General features: G+C 41.2%; 2 protein-coding genes across 9 annotated transcripts in view; both read right to left on the bottom strand.

Moving 5' to 3' along the window:
• The window catches only part of lpgat1 (lysophosphatidylglycerol acyltransferase 1), a 183,112-nt gene that overhangs the window by 35,419 nt on the left and 121,517 nt on the right, over positions 1-26,176 (bottom strand). For 7 of the 8 annotated variants that reach the window (XM_041213773.1, XM_041213815.1, XM_041213772.1 and 4 more), the window contains one exon: positions 16,948-21,602. The exons of the other annotated variant lie outside the window; for it this stretch is intronic. In XM_041213773.1, coding sequence (XP_041069707.1) covers positions 21,448-21,602 — 155 coding nt within the window. In that variant the 3' untranslated portion in view covers positions 16,948-21,447. Of the gene's footprint in view, positions 1-16,947; positions 21,603-26,176 lie in introns of those variants that run through there. 8 annotated transcript variants of the gene reach the window in all.
• The window catches only part of dtl (denticleless E3 ubiquitin protein ligase homolog (Drosophila)), a 168,827-nt gene that overhangs the window by 97,620 nt on the left and 45,031 nt on the right, over positions 1-26,176 (bottom strand). The window lies entirely within an intron of this gene.

Here is a 26,176-nt window from a genome sequence, read left to right as displayed (position 1 = left end):
AAGGTTCTTCCTCATGTCCCCCCTACACCTTCTGCCACTTATCTTGAATCTATGTCCCCTGGTTCTAGAATTCTCCACCAAGGAAAACAATTTTATCCTGTCCACTCTATCTATTCCCCTTATAATTTTGTACACATTGACTAAGTCACCTCTCAGCCTTCTTTGTTCTAAGGAGAATAACCCCAACCTATCCAATCTGCTTGTGCTTGATCACTGTCTCATGTGGGATGATACCTCATTATAAACTTGAAACTGTGAAAATGTAGTCTCATGATTGGCTAGAGCAAAATTTGGTGCATGATTATTTTCAGGAAGGATGAAATCATGGTATCATTTATATAATTAATTGATATGCCATTTTGTTCTGTAGTGAATTATCAATACGTTCATTCACCAACTATTTTTTCCTGATGGCACCTCATCAACTGCTTTTATATTGCTGTTCTTTGAAGTGTAATTCCAGGAGACAAACAATCCCACGTTGCATAAATCAAGGGACAAACTTTTTAAAAAAAAATCGAGCTTGGTATAAAAATCATGTTGCTTTTTTTCCAAACGCAAATTAATATGGATTGAATGTTGGTTTATAAATTTCCTTAAAGGATTATTTATTTTGTATCAGATCAGAACTCTTTATAAAAAATATATTACTGAATCCAAAAGTACTTCATAAAAAAAACTTCAAAATTCCCACCCAATATCACTTGCTATGCATCTCTGCTTAGAGAAATGTATTTTACTAAAAGATATTTCTCAGGAAAAATGGTGCAGTAGTTTATTTAATTTCAGTGGATATGTTTTTGAATAGTTTCAATGCTACATCTTAAGTCAGAAACTGTTCAGTAGTAATGATATTACAAAAGTAAAAGTGGACATAAGGGGCTGGATTTAATGGAGGTGACCGGATTTTGGCCTGTGACTGGAGAGTCAATGGGAGCACTGTGTCTCTTTTAGGGATGGCCCACCAAAGTGACGTGATGAAAAACTTTTTCATGCAGCAAGAGGTTAGGGTCTTGAATGCACTGCTGGAGTGTGTAGTGGAGGCAGTTTCTATCAAGGCATTCAAAAGGGAATTAGACTGTTATTTGAAAAGGAATAATGTGCAGGGTTACAGGAGAAGGTGGGTAAATGGCACCGGTTAGTTGCTCATTTAGAGAGCTGGCGCAGACACGATGGACTGAATGGCCTCCTGTGCTGTAACAATTCTGTGATTAAGTACCACTCAAGCACTTGACAAGGCAGCGGTGGGCCTTCCCCAGGATTAAGAAATCACTTAACTCCTCCAAATGCAACATGGCTCCTGACAGTGCTTCTGCATATACACACCTGTCAACGCAACACAGAAATCCATCCTAAGTTTGAGAGAGTGAGATAGTGTGTGGAATGGTAAACTGGCATGCTTAAAAACTAGCAAGGATAAATCAGACAACTTCAAGTCACAATGAGGGTCATACAGACGCGAAACGTTAACTTTGTTTCACTCCCCACAGATGCTGTCAGACCTGCTGAGTTTTTCCAGCATTTTCTGTTTCTATTTCAGATTTCCAGCATCCGCAATATTTTGCTTTTATTCAAGTCACAATAGTTTGTTCCATTCTGCATTTCTTTTTAACAGGTTTACACTTTCCCTTTAATCATGTTAGAGGAATTCCCAGCAGCAGCTTCAACTTAATTTTTTTGACTCAGTTGATTTTCACTGAATTATCAGTTTCTTATTAGAAAAATATTTTTCACATGATTCCAAGTTAAATGACAATTCAAATAATGGAGTAATGTAAACCATTGACACGCTTTCTGATCATATATATTTTGTATTGTCTATAAATTGTTTTACAAGCATCAGTAACTTGATGCTGCCAGCACTGTAATATTTCCAATTTCAGGGCCAATGATGACCACACATGCGCCCTACTGCACATTGCCCCCTATAAAGATGGTGCCACTCATACAACTGCACATGCACAATATTGGCAGCACACACAACCTTAAAGAACAAAAACAAAAATACTTGGAAAAACTCGGCAGGTCTGACAGCATCTGCGGAGAGGAATACAGTTAACGCTTTGAGTCCGTATGACTGATGTTCTGTTGAAGGGTCATACAGACTCGAAACGTTAACTGTATTCCTCTCCGCAGATGCTGTCAGACCTGCCGAGTTTTTCCAAGTATTTTTGTTTTTGTTTCAGATTTCCAGCATCTGCAGTATTTTGCTTTTACAGTGCCACCAAGGAGCTGGTGGCTGACTGATGCTAGTACTGTACCCACCTGAGGACCCAGATCGAGGATGGACCTAGGCACAGGTGAGTGATGGCAGGTGGAGGGGTCATGGGTGAGGGGGTGGGGAGGGTGTCCCTTGCTTAGGCACTGAATGTCTTTGAATAAGAACCCCGCCAGGACCCCACAAGCAAACGCGCCAAGGTTTGCTTATTATACTCCCTGCATTGTGAGCCTGCTTGCTGCTGGGTTAATAACAGCAGCAAGATTAAGTCCTTGTGGGCATTAATTGGCAATTAAGAAGCTCAATTGTGGTGAGGTGGGAAGTCTGTGGCTTGTTGCCATAGACTTAATTGGGATTGAGGTGGGATAATGACAGGGACTCTAATGGCCACCATCCCTTCTTACTAAATGTCCCCCACCACAAAACTCACCATGGGGGTATGTTAAATTCTGCCCAATATCTCTCATTGCTTAATATGCACTGGCACCTATTGACTTTCTTTTCTGCATGAGATTGAACCTTGAGAAGTATTACCAATTCTTTTAATGATAGCATTATCTTAAATAAATTCACAGAGCTGGAAGAAGTCAAAAAGCTGAAACAACCAATTGTAAACCAATGTGGCAATTCTTCAGATGATTGCAAGAACTTGTTGCACTTAAATTTTCACATTCACGTGGGTAGAAGCTGGTAATTAAGATGTACTCTCCTCAAAGATCCAAAGATCTTTGGTCTTATTGCAGTGGTCAAATATTTCTGCGTACTTAATTTGATTTCTGTTATAAATTATATATTAGCTGCATAGCAAAATGCTAGTACTTTGTGCGCCTAACCTGGCATAATGGTGACAATCAGGTTATGAAACTGCCTTCAGACCTAAAGAGAAATAGAAATGTGGTGAAATGTAAGTTGTTTAAGGGTGGGTTGCGGGGGGGGGGGGGGTGGGTGGTGTGGACAGGTGGAGCTGAATAGAGGGCCAGTGATAGGTGAAGGTAAAGAAGAGATTGCTTCAGAGTGAGGGCTGCTGGGGGCCAACCCTCTACCCATAGCTAAAAAAGCTACACTTCCAGCCTCAGAGTCTGACTGTGTTGGCCGGGCCCTGGGCCCTTCACACTGAGCTAAACATAATTTTAATAAGCAACAAATGACAACTGTGGAGGTGTCGTCTTTAGACTGCCTATCCCAAGATGGGTGCGTAGTGAATAACTTTGAGATTTTGGAGTTTGCTAGAGAGGCACAATTTTATTGGCAAATCATTTCTCTCATGATAACTTTGTGAGAATTGGCATGTTTGCGAAGATGGGAATCCAGGAGGCATCTCCTTGCAATTATACTATAAATCAGAGTGCCATATCCTAGTAGTGGATCTGTAGATCCACATATATATATATATATATATATATATGTATATATATATTTTAAATCTGTCACTAGAATTAGGGGAGCCAGATTTGGAAATATAAATGAAATCCCAATTTAAATATTGCCAATAGCAATTTTTCATTCACCTCAAGTGGCTAATGACGTAAGTGTTAATGTTCTAACTGGTATTATTAAGTGAAGTCCCTGCAGCTGTAAATATTTAAAGAAGCCCTATGCTAGAATTGAATTGTAGCTGTGCTATGCCAGTAATTACAATTTCATCGTCAATAATTTGACTTATAAATGTCTTTTCACTGAGTTTTGCTGTATTCATATTCTAAGTTTTTCATCATATAGGAAGAGCGGGAGAGTTAGGCAGCAGCACCTAAAAGAGCGGGATAGAGAAGGAACCAGAAACAGACAGAAGCACCTAAAAGGACTATCTAATCTAATCCAATCTGTGGCTCCAGAGTGGACCAACCGCATTCTGAGAAAATGCAAAGTGTAATATCACATGGAAACAGGTAGTTGATTAGTTGGTGAGTATTTTTCTCATTTATCTTTCAAAACTCAGATTTTAGTAATTGTATGGTTTTATTCGAAGCAGTAAGGTTTACTATTAGTAATAAAGCTTATTAGATTGGCTGGTGAGTATTTCCTATTTATCTTAACTAGGGAATTTCAATCAGGGTAAACAGAACATTTTTTATTCATTTATGGGACGTGGGCATCACTGGCTAGGCCAGCATTTTTTGCTCATTCCTAATTGCCCCTGAGAAGGTGGTAATGAGCTTCCTTCTTGAACTGCTGCAGTCCCTGTGGTGTAGGTACATGTACAGTGTAGTTAAGGAAGAGGTTCCAGGATTTTGACCCAGTGACAGTGAAGGAACGGTGAGATATTTCCATGTCAGGATGGCAAATGGCTTGGAGGGGAACTTTCAGGTGGTGGTGTTCCCACGTATCTGATGCCCTTGTCCTTCTAGATGGTAGTAGTCGTGGGTTTGGAAGGTACTGCCTAAGTAGCCTTGGTGAGTTTCTGCACTGCATCTTATAGATGGTACACACTGCTGCCACTGTGTGTCAGTGGTGGAGGGAGTGAATGTTTGTGGAAGGGGCGTCAATCACGCAGGATGCTTTGTCCTGGATGGTTCAAGCTTCTTGAGTGTTGTGGAAGCTGAACTTATCCAGACAAGTGAAGAATGTTTGATCACACACCTGACTTGTGCCTTGTAGATGGTGGGCAGGCTTTGGGGAGTCAAGAGGTGATTACTTGCCACAGGATTCCCAGCCTCTGACCTGCTCTTGTAGCCACAGTATTTATATAGCTAGTCCGGTTCAGTTTATGGTTAATGGTAACCCCCCCAAGTTGTTGATAGTGGGGGGTTCAGCGATGGTAATGCCATTGAATGTCAAAGAGTGATGGTTAGATTTTCTCTTGTTGGAGATGGTCATTGCCTGGCACATGTGTGGCACAAATGTTACTTGCCACTTTGCAGCCCAAGCCTGGATATTGTCCAGGTCTTGCTGCATTTGGACATGGACTACTTCAGTATCTGAGGAATTGTAAATGGTGCTTAATAGTACGCAACCATCAGTGAACATCAAAATAATAAAAAGGCAGGACTAACGGTATTAATTAAAATTTAATTAGTAAAATAATTAACTGATTAAATTCCAAAAAAATAGCAGTACAGATGATGTGTGGCGGCTGCAGAATGTGGAAGCTCGTGGACACCTGTGTGAACCAAGACAAACACATCTGCAGTAAGTGTCTGAGGCTGAAGGAAATTTAGCTCAAAGTCATTGAGCGGGAGGCTGAGCTACAGACACTGCGACACCTCAGGAAGAGGGAAAGTTACCTGGACGTTTTGTCCCGGGGGAGTCACACCTCTTAGAATAGGGTCGTCAGATTTGGTTCTTAGTCGGGTGCAGGAGGGTGTGACTGGGAGTGAGGCAGCTATGGGGATCGAGAAGGTATAAGTGAAGGAGCTTCAGCCCTTGCTGTTGTCCAACAGATTTGAGATTCTTGCAGCCTTAATGGGCAAAAATGCAGGCTGCAGAGTGGATGAGCGAACGGACCATGGCACCTTGGTACAGGAAGCCATTCAAATGGGGCAAGTAAATAGGAATGTAGTGGTAGTAGGTGACAGTATAGTCAGCATGATAGACACAGTTCACTGCAGCCTAGAGCAGGAGTCCAAAAAGCTGCATTGCCTGTCCGGTGTCAGGGTTCGGGACATCTACTCTGGGCTGGAGAGAAACTTTCAGTGTGAAGGGGAGGATCAAGTTGTCATGGTCCAGGTAGGCACCAATAACATAAATAGGATTAGAAACAGACTCTGTTTAGAGAGTATGAGCAACTAGCACTAAATTTGAAAGCAGAACCTCAAAGGTAATAATCTCTGTATTATTACCTAAACCATGAGCAAATTGGAGTAGGGTAAATAAGATTAGAAAGTTGAATGCGTGATTCAAAGATTGGTGTGGGAAAATTAGGTTTCAATTCTTGGGGCACTGACACCAGTACTGGGGAAAGTGGGAGCTGTATTATTGGGATGGTCTCCATCTGAACCATGCTGGGACCAGTGTTCTGGCAAGTTGTATAACAAGGGTAATAGAAAGGGCTTTAAACTAAATAGTGGGGTGAGGGATCAGGTGAGGGAAGATGTAATAAATTAAAGAGAGAGGACAAGTAAGAGAGCAAGGTAATAGTAAAGGAATTGATAATCTGAATGTGGTGGGAAGGGACAGGATGTACCAACTTAAGAGCAGATAAAGCTAGGGTTGCAAAAATAATAAAAAGACAGAATTAAAGGCACTCTATCTGAATACACATTGCATTTGCTACAAGTTAGATGAATTGATGGCACAAATGGAAGTAAACAGGTATGATTTAATTGTCATTATGGAGATGTGACTGTAGAATGACCAAGGCTGGGAACTGAATATTCAAGGGTATTTGACACTTGGGAAGGATATGCACAAAAGGAAAAGAAGGTAGGGTAGCGCTGTTAAAAAATGTACATTAGTGAGAGAGGACCTTAGATCAGAAGATCAAGATGTAGAATTAGTTAAGGAACACCGGGGACAGTAAACATTGGTAGGAGTTGTTTATAGACCACCAAACAGTAGTGGTAATGTGGGGCATGGAAATTAGAGATGCATGTAACAAGGGTAATACAGTAATCAGTGAGACTGGGTAAACCTAATTAGCACTATTGCTTTGGAAGATGAATTCCTGGAATGTATATGAGATGGTTTTCTACAGCAGTATTTGGAGGAACCAACTAGAGGATGGGCTATTTTAGATCTAGTATTGTGCAATGAGAAAGGACTAATTAATAATCTTGTTTGTAACGGAGGCCCTAGAGAAGAGTGATCATAATATGATAGAATGTTACATTAAATTTGCAAGTGACAGAGATGAATCTAAAACTAGGGCCTTAATTCTAAACAAAAGAAACTATGAAGGTGTAAGTGGCAAATTGGCTATGGTAGACTGGGAAACTGCATCAAAAATTATGATGGTATAGAGGCAATAGTGAGCATTTAAAGAATTAAAACATGGTTTACAACAAATTTACATTCCTTTGAGGCATATAAACCCAACAGGGGAAGTGATTCAACCATGGCTAACAAGAGAAGTTAAAGATTATATTAAATCAAAAGAAGGGGCTTATAAAGTTGCCAAACAAGTAGAAAGCCTGAGGATTGGGAACATTTTAAAATTCACCAAAGGAGTATGAAGAAACTGATAAAGAAAGAGAAAATAAAATATGAAAGTAAACTAGTGAGAAACATAAAAAAATCACCGTAAAAGCTTCTATAAGTTTGTAAAAAGGAAAAGATTAGCAAAGACAAATGTGGACCCACTACAGTCAGAGACAGGAAAATTTATATTGGGGAATAAGGAAATGGCAGCAAAACTAAACAATACTTTGTGTCTGTCTTCATGGAGGAAGATACAAAAAACCTCCCAGGATTACAAGAGGACCAAGGGACTAGCGAGAATGGGGAACTGAAAGAAATTAGCATTAATAAAAAAAGTAATGCTGGAGGAATTAATGGGACTGAAAGTTGGTAGATCCCCTGGACCTGATGATCTACATCCTAGAGTGTTGAAGGAGGTGGCTGTAGAGATAGTGGATGCATTGGTGTTTATCCTCCAAAATTCTATAGATTCTGGAACAGTTCCTGCAGATTGGAAGGTAGCAAAAATAACCCCATTATTTAAGAAAGGAGGGAGAGAGAAAACAGGAAACGACAGACCTGTTAGCCTGACATCAATAGTTGGGAAAATGCTAGAATCTATTCTAAAGGATGTGCTAACTGAAAACTGATAAAATAATGGTAGTATTAGGCAGAGTCAGCATGGATTTATGAAAAGGAAATCATGTTTGACAAACTTGTTCATGTTTTTTGAGGATGTAACTAGCAGAATAAATAAAGGGGAACCAGTGGATGTGGTGTATTTGGATTTTCAGACGGCTTTCAGTAAGGTCCCACACAGGAGGTTAGTAAACAAAATTAGAGCACATGGGATTGGAGGTTACATACATTGGCATGGATTGAAAATTGGTTAATGAACTGAAAAGAAAGTAGGAATAAACAAATCATTCACAGGTTGGCAGGCTATGCTTACTGCAAGGATCAGTGCTTGGGCCCCAGCTATTCACAACCTATATCAATGATTTGGATGTGGGGGACCAAACGTAATATTTCCAAGTTTGCAGATGACACAAAGCTAGCTGTGAATGTGAGATATGAAAAGGATGCAAAGAGGTTACAAGGGGATTTAGACAGGCTAAGTGAGTGGGCAAGAACAGGTAGATGGAATATATATAATGTGGAAAAATGTGAAGTTATCGAAGTTGGTAGAAAAGACAGGAATGCAGAGTATTTCCTAAATGGTGAAAATCAGCAAGTGTTGATTCCCAAAGGGACTTGGGTACCCTTGTTCATAACTGCTAATATGCAGATGTGGAAACAAATTAGGAAGGCAAATGGTATGTTGGCCTTTATTGCAAGAAGATTTGAGTTCAGGAGTAAAAATGTTTTGTTGCAATTGTACAGAGCCTTGGTGAGACCACACCTAGAGTATTGTGTACGGTTTTGGTCTGCTTATGAGGAGAGATTGTGGAAACTGGGCCTATATTCTCTAGCGTTTAGAAGAATAAGAGGTGATCTTATCAAAGTATACAAAATTCTTAAAGGGCTCGACAGGGTAGATGCGGAAAGGATGTTTCCCCTGGCTCATTGGGTTGGCGGAGGGGTGGTGCTTGTGTGGTGGGGGTGTTCTAGAACCAGGGGACAAAATCTCAGAGAAAGAGGTAGGCCATTTAGAACTGAGATGAGGAGGAATTCCTTCACTCAGAGGTTGGTGACTCTTCTTGAGTATATTCAAGATGGAGATTGATACATTTCTAGATATTAAATATATCAAGGAATATAGGAATAGTGCAGGAAAATGGCATTGAAGTAGATCAGTGATGATCTAATTTAATGGCAGAGCAGGCTTGAATGGGGAATGGACTTGGCTCTGGCTGCACTCCCCAGATAAACCATAATTTCCAGCAGCGTTCAGGGCTAAATGTTGGTTGAAGGGTGAGATGCACTCAGGGGACTCCTGCACTGCTTGCCTGTTTCTTCCTGACTGCTTACTGGTCACCACACATGGTTATCCAGGGAGTACCCTGGAGTTCCCATGTAGCACAGGATGTGCACTTGAGAGCTGGAGCTGCCTTGCCATTCCTCTGTCTATTAGATAATAACCTTACTACAACTAATAAACCTTACTACTTAAAAAAGAGACTCACCAGCTACTCACTTCCCTTTATTGATGCCACTTTTAAAACATTCATGTCATTGGCTAGGCCAGCATTTATTGCCATCCATAATTACATTTGAGAATGTGGTAGTGAGCTGCCTTCTTTTTAAATGTAGAGAAGTTAAATGAATGTTTTACTTACCCCTTATTTCTAAAAGAATATTGAAATTTTTAACTCCCCATCTTCTAAAAATAATTCCCTAACTTTGAAGAAAGGGAAATTATCGATACTCACTAGCCAACCAACTTGCTACTTTCTTGTGCTGACAGTTTGCTTTTCCTCTCTCACATTTTCAAACTCATGCACACCCCAATCTACTACTGCTGTTGACTCTCGCTCCAATTAAGTGAGAGGCCTGAGGCTGGCCTTCAACTTATCCTCTCCCCGATGCTGTCGATTACTTTCAGGTCTGCTCCAGCTGCCTAGTCTCTCCTCTTCAGGTATCATGGACTAAGGTTATACATTCCAAACCTCTCTCACATCCTATTAACATCTGACGCCAGAGCTGTCAGTAATGGAAGAAATAGCATGAGTGAAATTTACATAATCAAAGAATGAAAAATTGCAATCCCTCTTAAACAGATTATGCTGTGTTTATTGTGAAAAATGAATTATGTGACAAACTTAAATCGAAAATGAGATTTATTCCAAATGACTGCAAATTATGAGCAGCACAGTGTACAGAGATAGATGTGATAGAATCACTACCATATTTATTGTTTGGTGTGAGCTGGGATGACCATAGGAATTATCATTTGCAAATGCAATAGATAATAAATTTTAAAATTAAGAAAGGAAGCTAAGTTTGAAAAATAGCTTAATTGAATGTTATCATTCATCATAAAGGTATGGCTTATTTATGGCTAAGGGAAATCAAACACTTAATAAGGTATTCCCAACTCTCTACCTTGTCTGTGGTCAGCTAAAGTGACAGATGTAAATATCGAGCAGAATATTGTCGTCAGTGTCCAGGGGTGGGCACGATACATCGACGCAAAAAATGACGTGCCATGACGTTGGGAGTGCATCCTGACATTATCGTGTGTCATTTCAATGTTGCGTTCAGCGGGCGCATGCCTGCCGAACTATCAATGGCCTATTAAGGCCATAAAAATGTTATTTGACGTTGTTAACAATGCTGCCCGTCCAACCTTAAGGTTGGCGGACAGGCGAACAGCCCAAGCAACCTTCGCATTTTTCAGCAAACCTCATCCATGGGTGGGATGAGGTTTCCTGAAGGTTTTATAAAATAATTACATAAATTTTGTGAAATGTGCAAACATGTCCCAGATCCATGCCTCAGGATATTGCTGCGCTCTTTCACACACGTGTGAAAGAGCGCAGGTCCTGACTGTCCCTCCTCCCCACCCGCACAGGTAGTGCTGAGCGCTACCAGCTGCGCATTACACTGGGCTGGCCTTAAATAGCCCGCCCGTGTAAAATGATCAGCTCCCCGCCTGCTCCCGCCCAGCCCACCCGACATAGGAAAATTCTACCCATTGTTTGTAAACTTTCAAATCTAAGGACAGCATATCTGCCACTCTAGTTGAAGGCTAAAGTAAGCACATATGTTGAAAACTTTAAAGCATCAAGATGAGCAAATAACTTGTAAAGGAAATTGATTCCACAATATATTGTACAAAGGGCAGATGGTTTTATAGTGCTAATGTTTCTGGGCTAGGAATCCAGAGGCCCAGGCTAATGCTTTGGGGATATAGGTTCAAATCCCATGGTGGCAACTGGTGGAATTTGAATTCAATTAATAAACCTGGAATTATAAAGCTAGCCTCAGTAATGGTGACTGTGAAACTGTTATCAATTGTCATAAAAACCAATCTCGTTCACTAATGTCCCTTAGGGAAGGAAATCTGCCATCCTCACCTGGTCTGGCCTACATGTGACTCCAGATCCACAGCAAAGTGGTTGACTTTTAACTGCCTCTGAAGTGGCCTAGCAAGCTACTCAGTTCAAGGGCAATTAGAGATGGGCAACAATTGCTGGCCTTGCCACTGATGCCCACATCCCATGTAAGAATAAATAAAAACTCAGTTGTCTACTTTAATCTGTAGTGTTAAGTAATAACTGGTGTATGCAACTGAACCCTACACCACCATTCATTCATTGCACGTAAGCTTTTCTTTTCACTTGAATCAAGAAGAAAACGTTTTGTAAATTGACAGCATGGCTTTGGTTACCCAAAAGGTGACTTGAATTTGTAGCTGCCTATCATCTGCATCAAGTACTCACAGTTAAATGAATGAAGCTTCAAGGTGTATTTGATTTACACAATAGATTCTGAAAGATTCAAATCTGCTTTTCATTTGGATAGCAAAACTGTTTGACTCACCATTGTGCTTGGTGCAGTTTTCCAGATTGAATAAAGTTTATTTAGCAAGGGCAACTGAAAAAATTGTACATAGTGTATTTGAATACTTGATCTTTTTTTCATTGAAATGGAGGCATCTTGTGTTCTGCCCATTTGGAGTGAGTGGCTTGGCGGTAGTAAAAGGCGACTACCATGGTAGTATGAAATTTGGAAGCCTATTGATTTTTATATAGCACCTCTCAAGCATACAAAACATCCCAACATACTTTACAGCCAATTAATCACTTTGTATAGTTAGCATTGTTCAATAGGCAAAATGCAGGAACAAATTTAGGTGCAATAAGGTTCTGCAAATATAAGTGAGGTGATGAGGTGGCCATTAATCTCTTTTGGTGTTAAGGGATCTTCCTTAAAGAGGACGAGTGCTCCCTCGCTCTTTTCAAGTCGTACCATGGAATCTTTCATGTCCAGCTGCATAAGCAAAAGAGACCTTGGTTTAATTTTCATCTAAACACAATACTGCACTTACAGCTTAGTCACATGTAGTGGGACTTGAATCTACAACCTTCAGATTCAGAGGTGGAAGTGCTACCACTGGGTTGTGCTGGTACTTAATGGATGAACACCATAGACTCCCATTCCCTTTTGTGCTTACTACCTGCATTGAAGCATACAGAGTGCTTCCCAGGTACTTGGTTTTCCAAGGAACAGTGCACTATTGTATTGTTCCATTGTACTGTAGGACAGTCAGTGCCCACTTTCACGATACATCCCTGATATTCAGCATAGATCGTAAGCAGGGACAAATGCAGCACTGCATCTACTGCCTGGTCTATTGTTCCAAAATTTTGGAGATGCTCCTAGATGCCAATTTTACAGGGTTAACATTGCATAAGGCTCACCTGTCACATGGCTTTTCTTGTGCTCCTGCATTATTTCAGATGTATTTTTCAAAAGGAATTTTTCTATCTCAAAAACTTCATTTTTCCTTTTTACAAGCAGTTGAAAAATTTATTCTCAATAGCATAATGCTGCATACTCTGCAGCAAAGTCAATCTTCTGGTATTTTCAGTGAATAGTGGTGACCCAGCCCATTTTGTGCTTGGAGATATGTAGTCTGACTTTCAAATAAATCTGTATTAGCTCAACAGATTTTCCTAGTTTGAGGAGTGCACTAAAACCTCTTTTATTCTTTTTAATTCATTCTTGGGTTGGCAAGACCAAAACATATATTGTCTTTCCCTTATTGCCCTTGCTAGGCCATTTCAGAGCACAGAATGCTCTCTACAGGGTTCAGAAGCTAAACAAACGGAGCCTCTGACAGATTCAATACACTGGTAACTATGGAGATAATTAGCAAGAAGTGCTTCTAGTGACATCAACACTGATATTTTGAAATTAATTAGTTTAAAAATATTACAGCCAAAGTGACCATTTGGCTCATTGGTTTGTGGGATGCTGCATTTGCCTACATAACAATGACAGCATTTCAAAAATAATTTGTGTAAAACGCTTTGTAAGAGTTGAGAAGGTACTGTGAAACTGGTATCTTCAGTATAATTTCAAGTCACAAATACAGATGCGATTTGATCAGGTCACATTTCAGGATCTTAGGAGAATATGTGGGTAAATTTGTATCAAAATGCAAATAGTAAATTAATTATAGCTCACACCAGATTAAATCCACAAAACATACATGCCATCCAGCAAGCTGCATTTGACCCAGAAGCTAAAACTGTGTCTGTCAGAAGCCTGCTTGTATAACGTATCAATTTGAAATATCTAATTAATACATTGTAGTGACACTTATAACCTGTTGTAATGGCCTTACTTCAGCAGTGGATAGCCACCAAGGGATCCCCACCTCAGAGGCCAGTTGTGGGTTTGACTTTCCAATCCCCATGATAGAGCTAGAAGCCAAGTTTTTAGTTTTCAGTGGTGAGCTGGAAGCAATGAGCACTGTGCTTGTGGCTGGGCTTTAAACTTGACCCCTGACATGATGGCCTGTAGGCGAATGAGAGTCCACCCACCATGGAAATGGCATGTTTCCTGGGAGTGCATAAATAAGGCAGTTTTGGGACCAATATGATGTGAAAACCTGTCATCGCAGCTGGTGGATAAAATGTCATTTTACGTGTCTGCTACCACACTTAATGCAAATCTGGGAAAATTCCACCTTAAGATACTTTTTGTTGATGAAGATTACACCTCCACTATGGCACTTTGGACCAGGCAAGTGGTGCAAAGTATATTCAGATGTTAGGCTTCAGTTAGCAGAAGCTGTCAATACCCAGAAACTATGTTTCAGTCAAAGCTATTGGGCTGAATTTTATGCTGAGGGCAAGCAATTAATTTGATTTAAGCAAGACTTCCACCTCCATTGGAGAGGACACCCCCACCTCTGAGAGCTGTCAGCCAATCAAATGGCTGGCAGTTCTCTGGTCCCAGCAGCAGGCCCCAGAGACAAGTGATTGTGATGCAGCCAGACTTGAAGATGAATCCAGGGTTTCACTGGTGCCAGGCTGACAGGCCCTAGCAAGAAGAGAAATGTGGCAGGGGGAATATCTTGGTGGGGTGTGGGGGGGAAAACGGGGACTTAAATTTGCACTCGCAGTCCAAAAAGGAGGCACACCACCCCTTGTCCAACCACCAGGGGTTGGCTGGTCACTTCCTGCAGTGGGTGAAACCCCAGCAGCTGCAGGAGGAGGCCATTAATTGGTTAAAAGGACTTGCAATTGGCCCACAGGTGAAAGCACCACCCAATGCCTCTCCTACTGCTGGCAAAATTGAGGCATGATCAGGCATGGATGCATAGATGCTGTGAATGCTGCCACCAACATGAAGCCCAATTTTGCTGCCACTCTCATCTGCCATCCTGCCCCTGGGGGTATTCAGCCCATTGTGTCAATGCAATTGCTCACAATGACATTGTTGGCAAAGGGCTTTCTTGTTTCTGTGGACAGACATTCTGGAAGAAATTGAAGATAGGGGAAGTGATTCTTGATTTGTTAGCAGAATCTCAGGGATAGTGGCAGGTACAGTGAATTGTCAGGAAGAATATTGGCAAGATTTGTCTCAGCAAGCACATTGGGCAGAAAGAGCAACAACAGGATATTGCTGCAGCATTGCTGCTCATAAGGGGGCAGTGACAAGTGCCTCACTGGTCTATTTGAGGAATGCCCAGAGGCACCAAGGGTAGCTGTGACCTTAGTGAAAGGGATTAAAGCCATGGACAGCTATAGGAAAGTGCTGATGGACAATGGTATGGAGTGGGGGAGGAGAGAAATGAAAGGTGGCATGACAGGGTGTCAGGAAACTATGCTCCTGGGGGGCGGGGGGGTAAGAGAAAAAACAAAGGGAGATAGAAGCAATGAGTTCATATCCAGAGCAGCAACCAAAACACACACAAGCATATAGAGGCAATCCAGGATACTCTGGAATGTCAGCAAATAGGCAAAACAGAGAGGAATTGATGAGATTATCCAGTTGAAGTCTGAGCTACTGTAGTGGAATGAAGTTCATTTGCAGACATGGTTGGCTTTGAGCATCACATCCAAATTTGGAGATTGTTGTGGACAGGGTGTGAATCCAGCTGTTCAGGGTACTGAGTATCAGTGGGCACATAGCTAGAGGTTGGCCAGTGGAATGAAGGCAAGGAGGAGTGTAAAATTAACCACTAGCCAGAAGAGATTGATTCAGGGACTAAATCTACTACTGAGCTAAGCATAGGTCTCAAAGGTTAAATTCTCAGATCAACATGGCAGGCATAGATAAAGTTTCCAACAAGCATCTGTCTCAGTATTCTGGAGACAATGAAAGATGGTTAACATTCCAGTGATTGTTCACTCACTGTTCCTGTGTTAATGCTCTTCAGTTGAACTTAGATGTGGTTACTGCCAAACCAAATTAGGCTGGTGGATTCCACTTCATGGGAAGATGTATTTGTCTAAGAGCTGGAACTGGAGACAGGAATTTTAAAAAATAAAGGAGAGGAGGCTCTGTCTGCCCTCACATATTGAACAGAATGCAGTGGAATTAAGCCAATTCACTGAAGTGGGGTGGAGAAGCATTTGTTAGTTTTAATTGCAAAGATAGTCAGTAAAACCTGAGTGAATCTGATTTTAATGGTTGCCCTTTGTCCACCTCACCATGAAATAAAGCACCTTAATGATGTGGTAACTCAATCTGCCAATGCATAAAAGACATGAAATATCCAGTCCAGATCACATGGGGATGCTACTGTCGCATCTTCAGATAAATTAATGTATAAGTAAACATAGGACAGTGTTACTCAAGTTGCACAAAGGTAAGATGCTCTGAATGCCTAAATGACTGACACCACCGAACCAAGGTATCAATGGTAGACATGAATCTGAGATGATTAACCTGTGGCTCTTGGGCCCCATGCAGCCTTGAGCCCTCGCAACTCAACCCTCAAAGATGCAGGCATGAAGGATCATCATGACCTGAAATGTTAACATTGTTTCTCTCCACAATTGTCGTCTGATGACTGAATATTTCCAGCATTTTGTGTTTTTATTTCAAAACACAGGCCCATTTTATTTATCCAAATTTTATAACCCAGGCATTTTAGTGCTGTTGCATCATTGACAGATAATTCTTAACTCAGCCAATTTCTGTGGGCATCTGCAGTTAAAGGTGAGATGGGGTGGTGGACGGGGGGCTGTGGGAAGAGATGCAGAATGATTTCCCTCCAGTTATACATATGAATGAACACAAAGTTAATAAAAATTGTCTTTTTCTACCTTAATGATAATCGTAGGTTTAATTAAGTTGAAATGGTCTCCCAGATTCTTCTAATGAAATTACATCTGTATCTATAACATAAATGTTGTAAATCAATTAATTCTTCAAGACAGGTTAATACATAATCAGAGAATGAACTACAACTGTCTTTTGTCCTGAGGTAAAAAATTTATTGATTTTGATCGAACTAGCAAGTATGGATATGGCTACATTGATTCATTCTACAGCTTTTCCCTGGAATAGTGGAGTTGGAGAGAATAAAATTTAAAAATATCGATCTCTGCATTGAACGGACCAACATTCTGTCACGTACATATTACTGTACACAGCAACATGCAACCTAGAACACCTAGATATGAAACTATTTCCTCATTAGAGTATATAAACAACATGGCAGGCTTGAAAAGTTCTTGTTTTTAGAAATGGTGAAGTAGTATTCATATCAATACATTTTTAATATATTTTATTAATATCCCTTCTGTGCATATTTTAGTATACAATAGTTGTAAAACAATGAATACAATTAGGTACAAAGATTATCAAGAGTTTTTGCAGTTTGACATCGACAGTAACCTGGTCGAGGACTTATGTACTAGTTAAGATTAAAAACATTGTAAACAGCATGTTTTAAAAGAAAGTGGCAAGAGTAAAATTCAAACACACTTGTCAACTATATTTATGCAGGACTCATAGAAAATAAACAGCAATATTTAAAATTCATTTGTTTCAGATTTGTAGCATAAACTCTTTTTTGCAAACTCCTCCATTAGACTCTCTGGAAAACAAACAGCAGATTTAGATTTAGCAAGCCAGCTCAAGAAGTATTCCCATCTATGGTTTTGAATGCTTCCCGTTGAATTGCTACATGCCTGGATATGGAGTCTTATCTTTGTTCATCCATTAATGTGGGACTTTTACAGGAATTTTTAATTTCTTCACACAAAAGATTAACATTCAGAACATGAAATATTTTACAAGAAAAATACCGTGAACTGGCAGCATTATTTCAGCAAAAACAGATATATCCTGAAAGATGGATTCTACAAGTTGCTGGGGAGCAAGGGGAGTAAATATTCTTCAAGAAAAATTGGGGGGTGGGGGGGCTGTTACATCCAATACTTTGTTTTCTCTACCACTTCCACGACTTCAATGAAAGTATAAATGTGAAATAATAGGATTCTCCACATTTCTGTGGAGATCAATGTCACTGTATAAAATCAAAACTGGAAAAAGTACATAGTAAATAACACATCAGAAGAACAAAGACTAATTTCCTCTTTTTTTTTTTTACAGCTCCCCCATAAAAATTAACTTCTCTGGCTTGTCTTGTAGGTAAATTCCAATCTCTTTCAGCTGTACACCCACCTCCATATTTTAACCCAAGCCAGAGAAGAAAACAGATGGATTGGTGAGTAGCTGATATTCAGTAAAATTCAGAAGGGTTAAAATTTATCTATGTAGATGGAAATGTATATCATTTTTATTATAACTGCAGACGTCCAAATGATTCTCCTAAAGGAAATACTGTAGCCAGATTTATTTCTATAAAAATCCCATTATCTTACATTTTAACCCATATAACATATATTTGTGTTGGTTCTACATGCTTCCAGGTTGCATGTTTTGAGTAACTTTAAGAGTCAATATTGAGGCAATTACAGTCATCCTGGTATAGGTGTTGCAGGGAGGGATGGCATATGGATCGCAGTTGTGAGTTGCAAGGTACCCAGAAGCTAGGCAAGAACATGGACCCCAGAAAGCTGATGCAGTGTGTAAACCAACTCAGGACAGGAGCCCCTGCAGCTAAAAGACATGAAGGATGAGCTCAGTCACACTAAATAATGTGACGTAATTTTTTGTTGCTCTATTTTAGTTCCAGAGAATATGACTATAGAATTGGGGTTGTGGTGGGAAAGGACAGCAAGTTATGTTTAGTCAAATCTAAAGCTCATTTTTACACTTTGAAATTGAACAGTAGCTCTATGATCTATATTAGCCAACACAGGATGACTGAAACTTTGAAGGCTGGAGTGAGTTGAATGATTGATTTGCAAATGATGTGGGGCTTGCCATATAAAGGAAAGAGATTAATCCAGAGGGTGATCTAGGTGAGGTGTCAGGCTTGTTTCTGCCCTCCATAATTATTGGTTCTCCCCATAAGAATTGTATTATTGTTTTATGTTACACTGGTCTTGTTACTGAGAAACCGGCATGTCTAAGATTAGTGCCAGTGTAACTCCATTGAGGTGCTCCTAAAAATGGCAAAAATATAGTTATGTTTATTCTAAATTAAAACCTAGATATGCCAATCATTGGGACACTGATGTATCAAACAAGCAATTTGAACATTTTTTCTACTTCTTAAAGCAGAAATACAGACATTTTAAAGCAGACAATCTCAAGTCATGTAATATTAAATGCAATTCAAAAACAAAAGCCAAATGTGTTGGAGCCTCGTACCTTATATACAATGACTTAATAAAGAATTATTCAACAAGTTAGACTCCTTGAAATTACTATTTTAACATGTGTTGACAGTCCCAAAATTACAAAAGCAAAAGTACATTACTGCCTTGTGGCATGTAGCAGGTCTCAGCAACTAATTTATCATTACTTTGATATCTGTAGTCTCCTACTGTGACTTTGCTGTAGCACCTTGCTACCCAATTGAAAGAAATGAGGATTTCAGACTAGTCAAAGTAACAATAATTAACACCGAAACGGAGTACACAAAAAGGTCATTCTTTAAAAGGTGCAATACACTCAGACCAGCCAATTCAATTTTCAATAATTCAGTGTAACCAAGATCCAGCTGGTGTTTCACACAGTGCTTAAACTAAAGGTTATGCAGTTCAGAGTTGTCTCCTTACAGAGGGCAAGGCAGGGATTGGAGGCGAGAGTAAAAGAGTGAATACATCATTTTGTCACAGATTTTTATGATTTCTGCAAAAGAAAATTACCATCTGCTGTATGTAGATCCTATAATTTTTCTACTATTCTATATCACACTTAATTAGCTAGCTCTCTCTTCCTCCCATCTTGCTGTGTTTTAAGTTATTGTAACTTCTGGTTTCAAAGGTACAACTGTTTGAGTAGTTTCCATTCAGGGGTCCCAAACTCCTCTGTTAAATATTTTATTTCATAATGCATGCTCATTTACAACTACATGCTGACTGGTTATCAAATAGTACTTTAAAATTGCTGGCTAATAAAAATAGGGCAATTGTCTTTTCAATAGCTGTCACCTCCATGGTATCCACTGCTGCAGTAAAGAACACAAAGAACTATCAACGGCTTCACAACATTTCTGCCAATATAGTACAATGCTTGACCAACTGGGTGCACACTTGTTGCAGGGAAAGGGTAGATATACAAACGGAACATAGTGCAATAGGCCACCACATATGCTCCCAGCAACATAGGTGAGCACTGACATCTCTAAAGCTCCTAAAACACCTAAACAGGAAGGAGGACTTTTGCAAATGCATTTCCCTCATTTCTGATTGCAGGGAAAAAAACACCAATTTAAGATGTTTTAATGCTTTACATCATTTGTTTTTTACCTGGAATATTTTGATTTAAGACACACATCATATTCTAAGTCATAAATAAACCAGTGTGTCTACCTTCAGTCCCAAAACACTAGAATACAAAATAATGCATTTTCCCTTTTCCTAAGGTGAGCCATTTTGCTCATCCTAATGGCCGAAGAACAATCGAACTGGTCTCTAAGTGGGCGGCAGAATCCAGTGTCAGGCATTCAAATATTCATCTTAACGCCTAGGCTACCTGCCCATTAACTGAAATGAAACATTGAAGTTCAAGAGATGAATCAGGACACAAGCCTTTTTTATCTTTTGAAAAAGTAATGATTTCTAAGCATCAAATTAGAACAACCATAAAAACTTTAGACTCAACAGATTTATGGATCAAGATTAAAAATCATCTGCATCAATTCACTTAATCCTCAGTAACATCTACATAATTCAACTAAACGGTAGAATGTGTACGTTAAAAGATGCAGCCAAAATCAGTGAGTTCAATGAAGCAGCAGAGTAAAAGTTACTCAGATGTCCTGTACTTTAAACTAAATTGTAAACCAATTTTTTTTGCTGTTTCTAGTCCATTTATGAAGCCTTTTATAACAAATATTTTCTGTGCTGACAGCCTGTCTATTCTGCAACAGCAGCGCTGTAATTGTCCTGAACTAACTACAACTAGCAGCTTCTTACTAACTGTAAGACACTACATGATTGGCTGCATCACTTTATTTGGTCATTTCAAAATATATCATTTATACTAGAACTAGAATGAAGCATGTTTTTTCAACTTTTGTAACTATTTTATCTGTAACTATTGAAGTGTCAAAATGTCACAATTAATGACCTGTGATCACTAGAATTTCAGTTGCTTTAGACCAGTAGCCTTTTAATCAATCATAAACCAAAGTATATTCAATAACTGCTAAGGGAATCAAACACTTCTCACTACCAATAATATATAAAACAGTGGCAGCACTGACAAGTTTCTCATCTGGATTATTTTAATATGGGAAAGATAGGAGATATGGGCTTTCTCCTGACAGTCTTGTCTGTTGGCAATGTTGCCTCCTGAAGCAATAGGAAGTGATGGTATGGTTTTTACTGCAATAACAAAGTATTCTCCAACTTTTTTCTCTCAAAGAGGATATCGTAGATATGCAGCATAATTGAACAGTGAGGGTTTTTTAAGGACCATGTAAACATGTAAAACACCAGGTTGTAGACTTGATGATCTGGATTAATATTTTAAATTTGAGTCTAAAAATCTTGGACGAAAAATGACAGGCAACCAATCCATCCTTCTCTTTTTTTATCATCCTTCAAGAAACATTTACATTCACACATGGACACTGACACACGTGCTTGGGTTCAAGTCCTAATTCAATGTTTTAGTTCTCGTAATTCCTAGAGCCCCAGGCAGTGATACAAACACTGCAGAACGTTATACCACATGTAGCCAGAAAGAAATCCCATTAGTTGTATTAGGAAGAGCCACAGTGGGTCAAGGGTCATAGCTCTGGAAGTTGCTGTTGTTTGACCATTGGGAGGTGGGAATGCTCCTGCAAAAAAAAACAAAAATGGTTTTTCAGTTTTCTTAGTAATTTGGTAAAAGGAAGCATGTTCTGTTTAATTTTAATCTAATGAATAATACCATTCTAAAATCAACATTCCTTCCCCCCCTACTTATGATTTTTTTTCCCTCCACCCGAGGGAGCAACATGTCTATGGAGAGCTGTAGGTTTATAGTCATTAAGGAGGCCACACTGTCAGAGGAAGTTTATATCATAAAAGAAAAACAGAATTACCTGGAAAAACTCAGCAGGTCTGGCAGCATCGGCGGAGAAGAAAAGAGTTGACGTTTCGAGTCCTCATGACCCTTCGACAGAACTTGAGTTCGAGTCCAGGAAAGAGTTGAAATATAAGCTGGTTTAAATGTGTGTGTGGGGGGCGGAGAGATAGAGAGACAGAGAGGTGGAGGGGGGGGCGGTGTGGTTGTAGGGACAAACAAGCAGTGATAGAAGCAGATCATCAAAAGATGTCAACGACAATAGTACAATAGAACACATAGGTGTTAAAGTTAAAAGTTGGTGATATTATCTAAACGAATGTGCTAATTAAGAATGGATGGTAGGGCACTCAAGGTATAGCTCTAGTGGGGTTTTTTTTATAATGGAAATAGGTGGGAAAAGGAAAATCTTTATAATTTATTGGAAAAAAAAGGAAGGGGGAAACAGAAAGGGGGTGGGGATCTTTTGATGATCTGCTTCTATCACTGCTTGTTTGTCCCTACAACCACACCCCCCCCCCCTCCACCTCTCTGCCCCCCACACACACACTTTAAACCAGCTTATATTTCAGCTCTTTCCTGGACTCGAACTCAAGTTCTGTCGAAGGGTCATGAGGACTCGAAACGTCAACTCTTTTCTTCTCCGCCGATGCTGCCAGACCTGCTGAGTTTTTCCAGGTAATTCTGTTTTTGTCAGTGATAGAAGCAGATCATCAAAAGATGTCAACGACAATAGTACAATAGAACGCATAGGTGTTAAAGTTAAATTTGGTGATATTATCTAAATGAATGTGCTAATTAAGAATGGATGGTGGGGCACTCAAGGTATAGCTCTAGTGGGGTTTTTTTTTATATAATGGAAATAGGTGGGAAAAGGAAAATCTTTATAATTTATTGGAAAAAAAAAAGGGAAGGGGGAAACAGAAAGGGGGTGGGGATGGGGGAGGGAGCTCACGACCTAAAGTTGTTGAATTCAATATTCAGTCCGGAAGGCTGTAAAGTCCCTAGTCGGAAGATGAGGTGTTGTTCCTCCAGTTTGCGTTGGGCTTCACTGGAACAATGCAGCAAGCCAAGGACAGACATGTGGGCAAGAGAGCAGGGTGGAGTGTTAAAATGGCAAGCGACAGGGAGGTTTGGGTCATTCTTGCGGACAGACCGCAGGTGTTCTGCAAAGCGGTCGCCCAGTTTACGTTTGGTCTCTCCAATGTAGAGGAGACCACATTGGGAGCAACGAATGCAGTAGACTAAGTTGGGGGAAATGCAAGTGAAATGCTGCTTCACTTGAAAGGAGTGTTTGGGTCCTTGGACGGTGAGGAGAGAGGAAGTGAAGGGGCAGGTGTTGCATCTTTTGCGTGGGCATGGGGTTGTGCCATAGGAGGGGGTTGAGGAGTAGGGGGTGATGGAGGAGTGGACCAGGGTGTCCCGGAGGGAGCGATCCCTACGGAATGCCGATAAGGGGGGTGAAGGGAAGATGTGTTTGGTGGTGGCATCATGCTGGAGTTGGCGGAAATGGCGGAGGATGATCCTTTGAATGCGGAGGCTGGTGGGGTGATAAGTGAGGACAAGGGGGACCCTATCATGTTTCTGGGAGGGAGGAGAAGGCGTGAGGGCGGATGCGCGGGAGATGGGCCGGACACGGCTGAGGGCCCTGTCAACGACCGTGGGTGGAAAACCTCGGTTAAGGAAGAAGGAGGACATGTCAGAGGAACTGTTTTTGAATGTAGCATCATCGGAACAGATGCGACAGAGGCGAAGGAACTGAGAGAATGGGATGGAGTCCTTACAGGAAGCGGGGTGTGAGGAGCTGTAGTCGAGATAGCTGTGGGAGTCAGTGGGTTTGTAATGGATATTGGTGGACAGTCTATCACCAGAGATTGAGACAGAGAGGTCAAGGAAGGGAAGGGAAGTGTCAGAGATGGACCACGTGAAAATGATGGAGGGGTGGAGATTGGAAGCAAAATTAATAAATTTTTCCAAGTCCCGATGAGAGCATGAAGCGGCTCCGAAGTAATCATCGATGTACCGGAGAAAGAGTTGTGGAAGGGGGCCGGAGTAGGACTGCAACAAGGAATGTTCCACATACCCCATAAAGAGACAGGCATAGCTGGGGCCCATGCGGGTACCCATAGCCACACCTTTTATTTGGAGGAAGTGAGAGGAGTTGAAGGAGAAATTGTTCAGCGTGAGAACAAGTTCAGCCAGACGGAGGAGAGTAGTGGTGGATGGGGATTGTTCGGGCCTCTGTTCGAGGGAGAAGCTAAGGGCCCTCAGACCATCCTGGTGGGGGATGGAGGTGTAGAGGGATTGGACGTCCATGGTGAAGAGGAAGCGGTTGCGGCCAGGGAACTGGAAATTGTTGATGTGACGTAAGGTGTCAGAGGAATCACGGATGTAGGTGGGAAGGGACTGGACAAGGGGAGAGAGAAGGGAGTCAAGATAACGAGAAATGAGTTCTGTGGGGCAGGAGCAAGCTGAGACGATCGGTCTACCAGTGCAGTTCTGTTTGTGGATTTTGGGTAGGAGATAGAAGCGGGCCGTCCGAGGTTGGGCGACTATCAGGTTGGAAGCTGTGGGAGGGAGATCCCCAGAGGAGATGAGGTCAGTGACAGTCCTGGAAGTTTATATCATGTTCACCTAAGAGCAGGAATGACATTTCCTCCCTCTCTGAAATGACTCACATGCTATCATCCAACATAGAAAGTCACTGTGAGACCAGCAGGAGAGGTGAGAGCACAATGGGGATAAAAGGAGCAGTGGAGAGAGAGCAAGAGAATCACTGAGACCAATGGGAAAGGCAAGAGCACAACTGGGACAAAAGGTGGAGAGAGACTCACTGCGAGACCAGTGGGAGAGGTGGAAGCATATCGGGAATAAAAGGAGCGAGACCAGTCAGAGAAGCGGAGATAAAAGGAGTGGCAGAGAGTATGAGAGAGTCATTGTGAGACCAGCAGGAGAGGAGGAAGCACAGCGGAGATAAAAGGAGCGGTGGAGAGAGCCCATGAGTGTGTCACAGAGACCAGCGGGACAGATGAGAGCACAGTGGGGATAAAAGGAGTGGCAGAGTGTGACAGAGTCACTGCGAGACCAGCAGGAGGACTCCAAATCAAAGTGTGGCATGACACGAAACCAGGTAACTGATTGGTTGGTGAGTATTTTTCTCTTTCCTATTGAAACGCAGGTACTAGTTTCAAATTAGGAGCTGGGAAGTTAAGAATTTAAATTGGATTACTATAGTAATAGCTAAATTTATTAATGGTGCTAAGGTGTACTGGCAGCAGTAAAGTATGTTAGGTTCTAAGGTTTATTATTAGTAGCAAGGTTTATTATTTAATATTAATGGCAGGGCTGCTCCAACCTCAAGAGCGCACATCCTGTGCTATGTCGGAACTCCAGGATGCTTCCCATGTCCTGGATAACCATTTATGCAGGAAGTGTCATCAGTTGCAGCACTTTGAGCTCCAGGTTTCAGTGGTTGAGCAGCAGCTGGCATCACTGCGATACACCTGAGAGATTGAGAGCTTTGTGGATAGCATGTTTATCATTGTGGTCACCCTGCAGCTTAACAGTATGCAGGAAGAGAGGGAATGGGTGACCACCAGATAGACAAGAAGCAGGCCGGTAGTGCAGGAGTTCCCCGAGTGCGTTCCACTCTCCAACTAATACTCAGTTCTAAACACTGATGAGTGATGGTTCATCTGGGGACGTCATCTGCGTGACATCCACCAAGAAGCGCTATGCGCTCCCTGTGCGGGTGGGGGTGGATTCTCTCAGCCAAGAGTGCTGCCTCAGGGAGATCGGCGCCAAATTTAAAAATGGTCAAGGAGCTGAAACAAAATTTCCCTGACATGTCCCCTCATGTGACACTGTCACGAGTTGGGACATGTCCATCACTTTAACTCTAACCTTTATTAAATTTTTTAAAAACCCTCATGAAACCTAATCCTGCCCGTGGATGAGATTTCATGCTTTTTCTGAAGCCCGCCAGAGCTCCTGGTCTGCCTGCCAACCTTAAGATTGGACAGGTGGGTGCACAGCTGATTCGGCTGCGCCCCCGCCGACCTGAAAATTGAAATAACGCAGGGTGACATCGGGAGTTCTGCCCGGTGTCATCCTGCGTCATTTTATGTGTCGGTGAGTGGGCCCCGCCCCCCCGCCCTAAAGATCCTGGCCCTGGAGATTGCAGTCCATGGCACCACAGGTAGTTCAAACATACAGGGGAGCACAAAGAAAACTGGAAGAACAATAGTGACATGAGATTCAATAGTTAGCAGAGTAGACAGGTGTGTCTGCTGCCACAGACGTGAATCCAGGATGGTGTGTTGCCTTCCTTGTCCCAAAAACAAGGGT

The sequence above is a fragment of the Carcharodon carcharias genome, chromosome 2, assembly GCF_017639515.1.
Source record: "Carcharodon carcharias isolate sCarCar2 chromosome 2, sCarCar2.pri, whole genome shotgun sequence".
NCBI lineage: Eukaryota > Metazoa > Chordata > Chondrichthyes > Lamniformes > Lamnidae > Carcharodon > Carcharodon carcharias.
The sequence above is the reverse complement of the archived record's forward strand: the minus strand, read 5'-3'. Positions and strand labels throughout refer to the sequence as shown.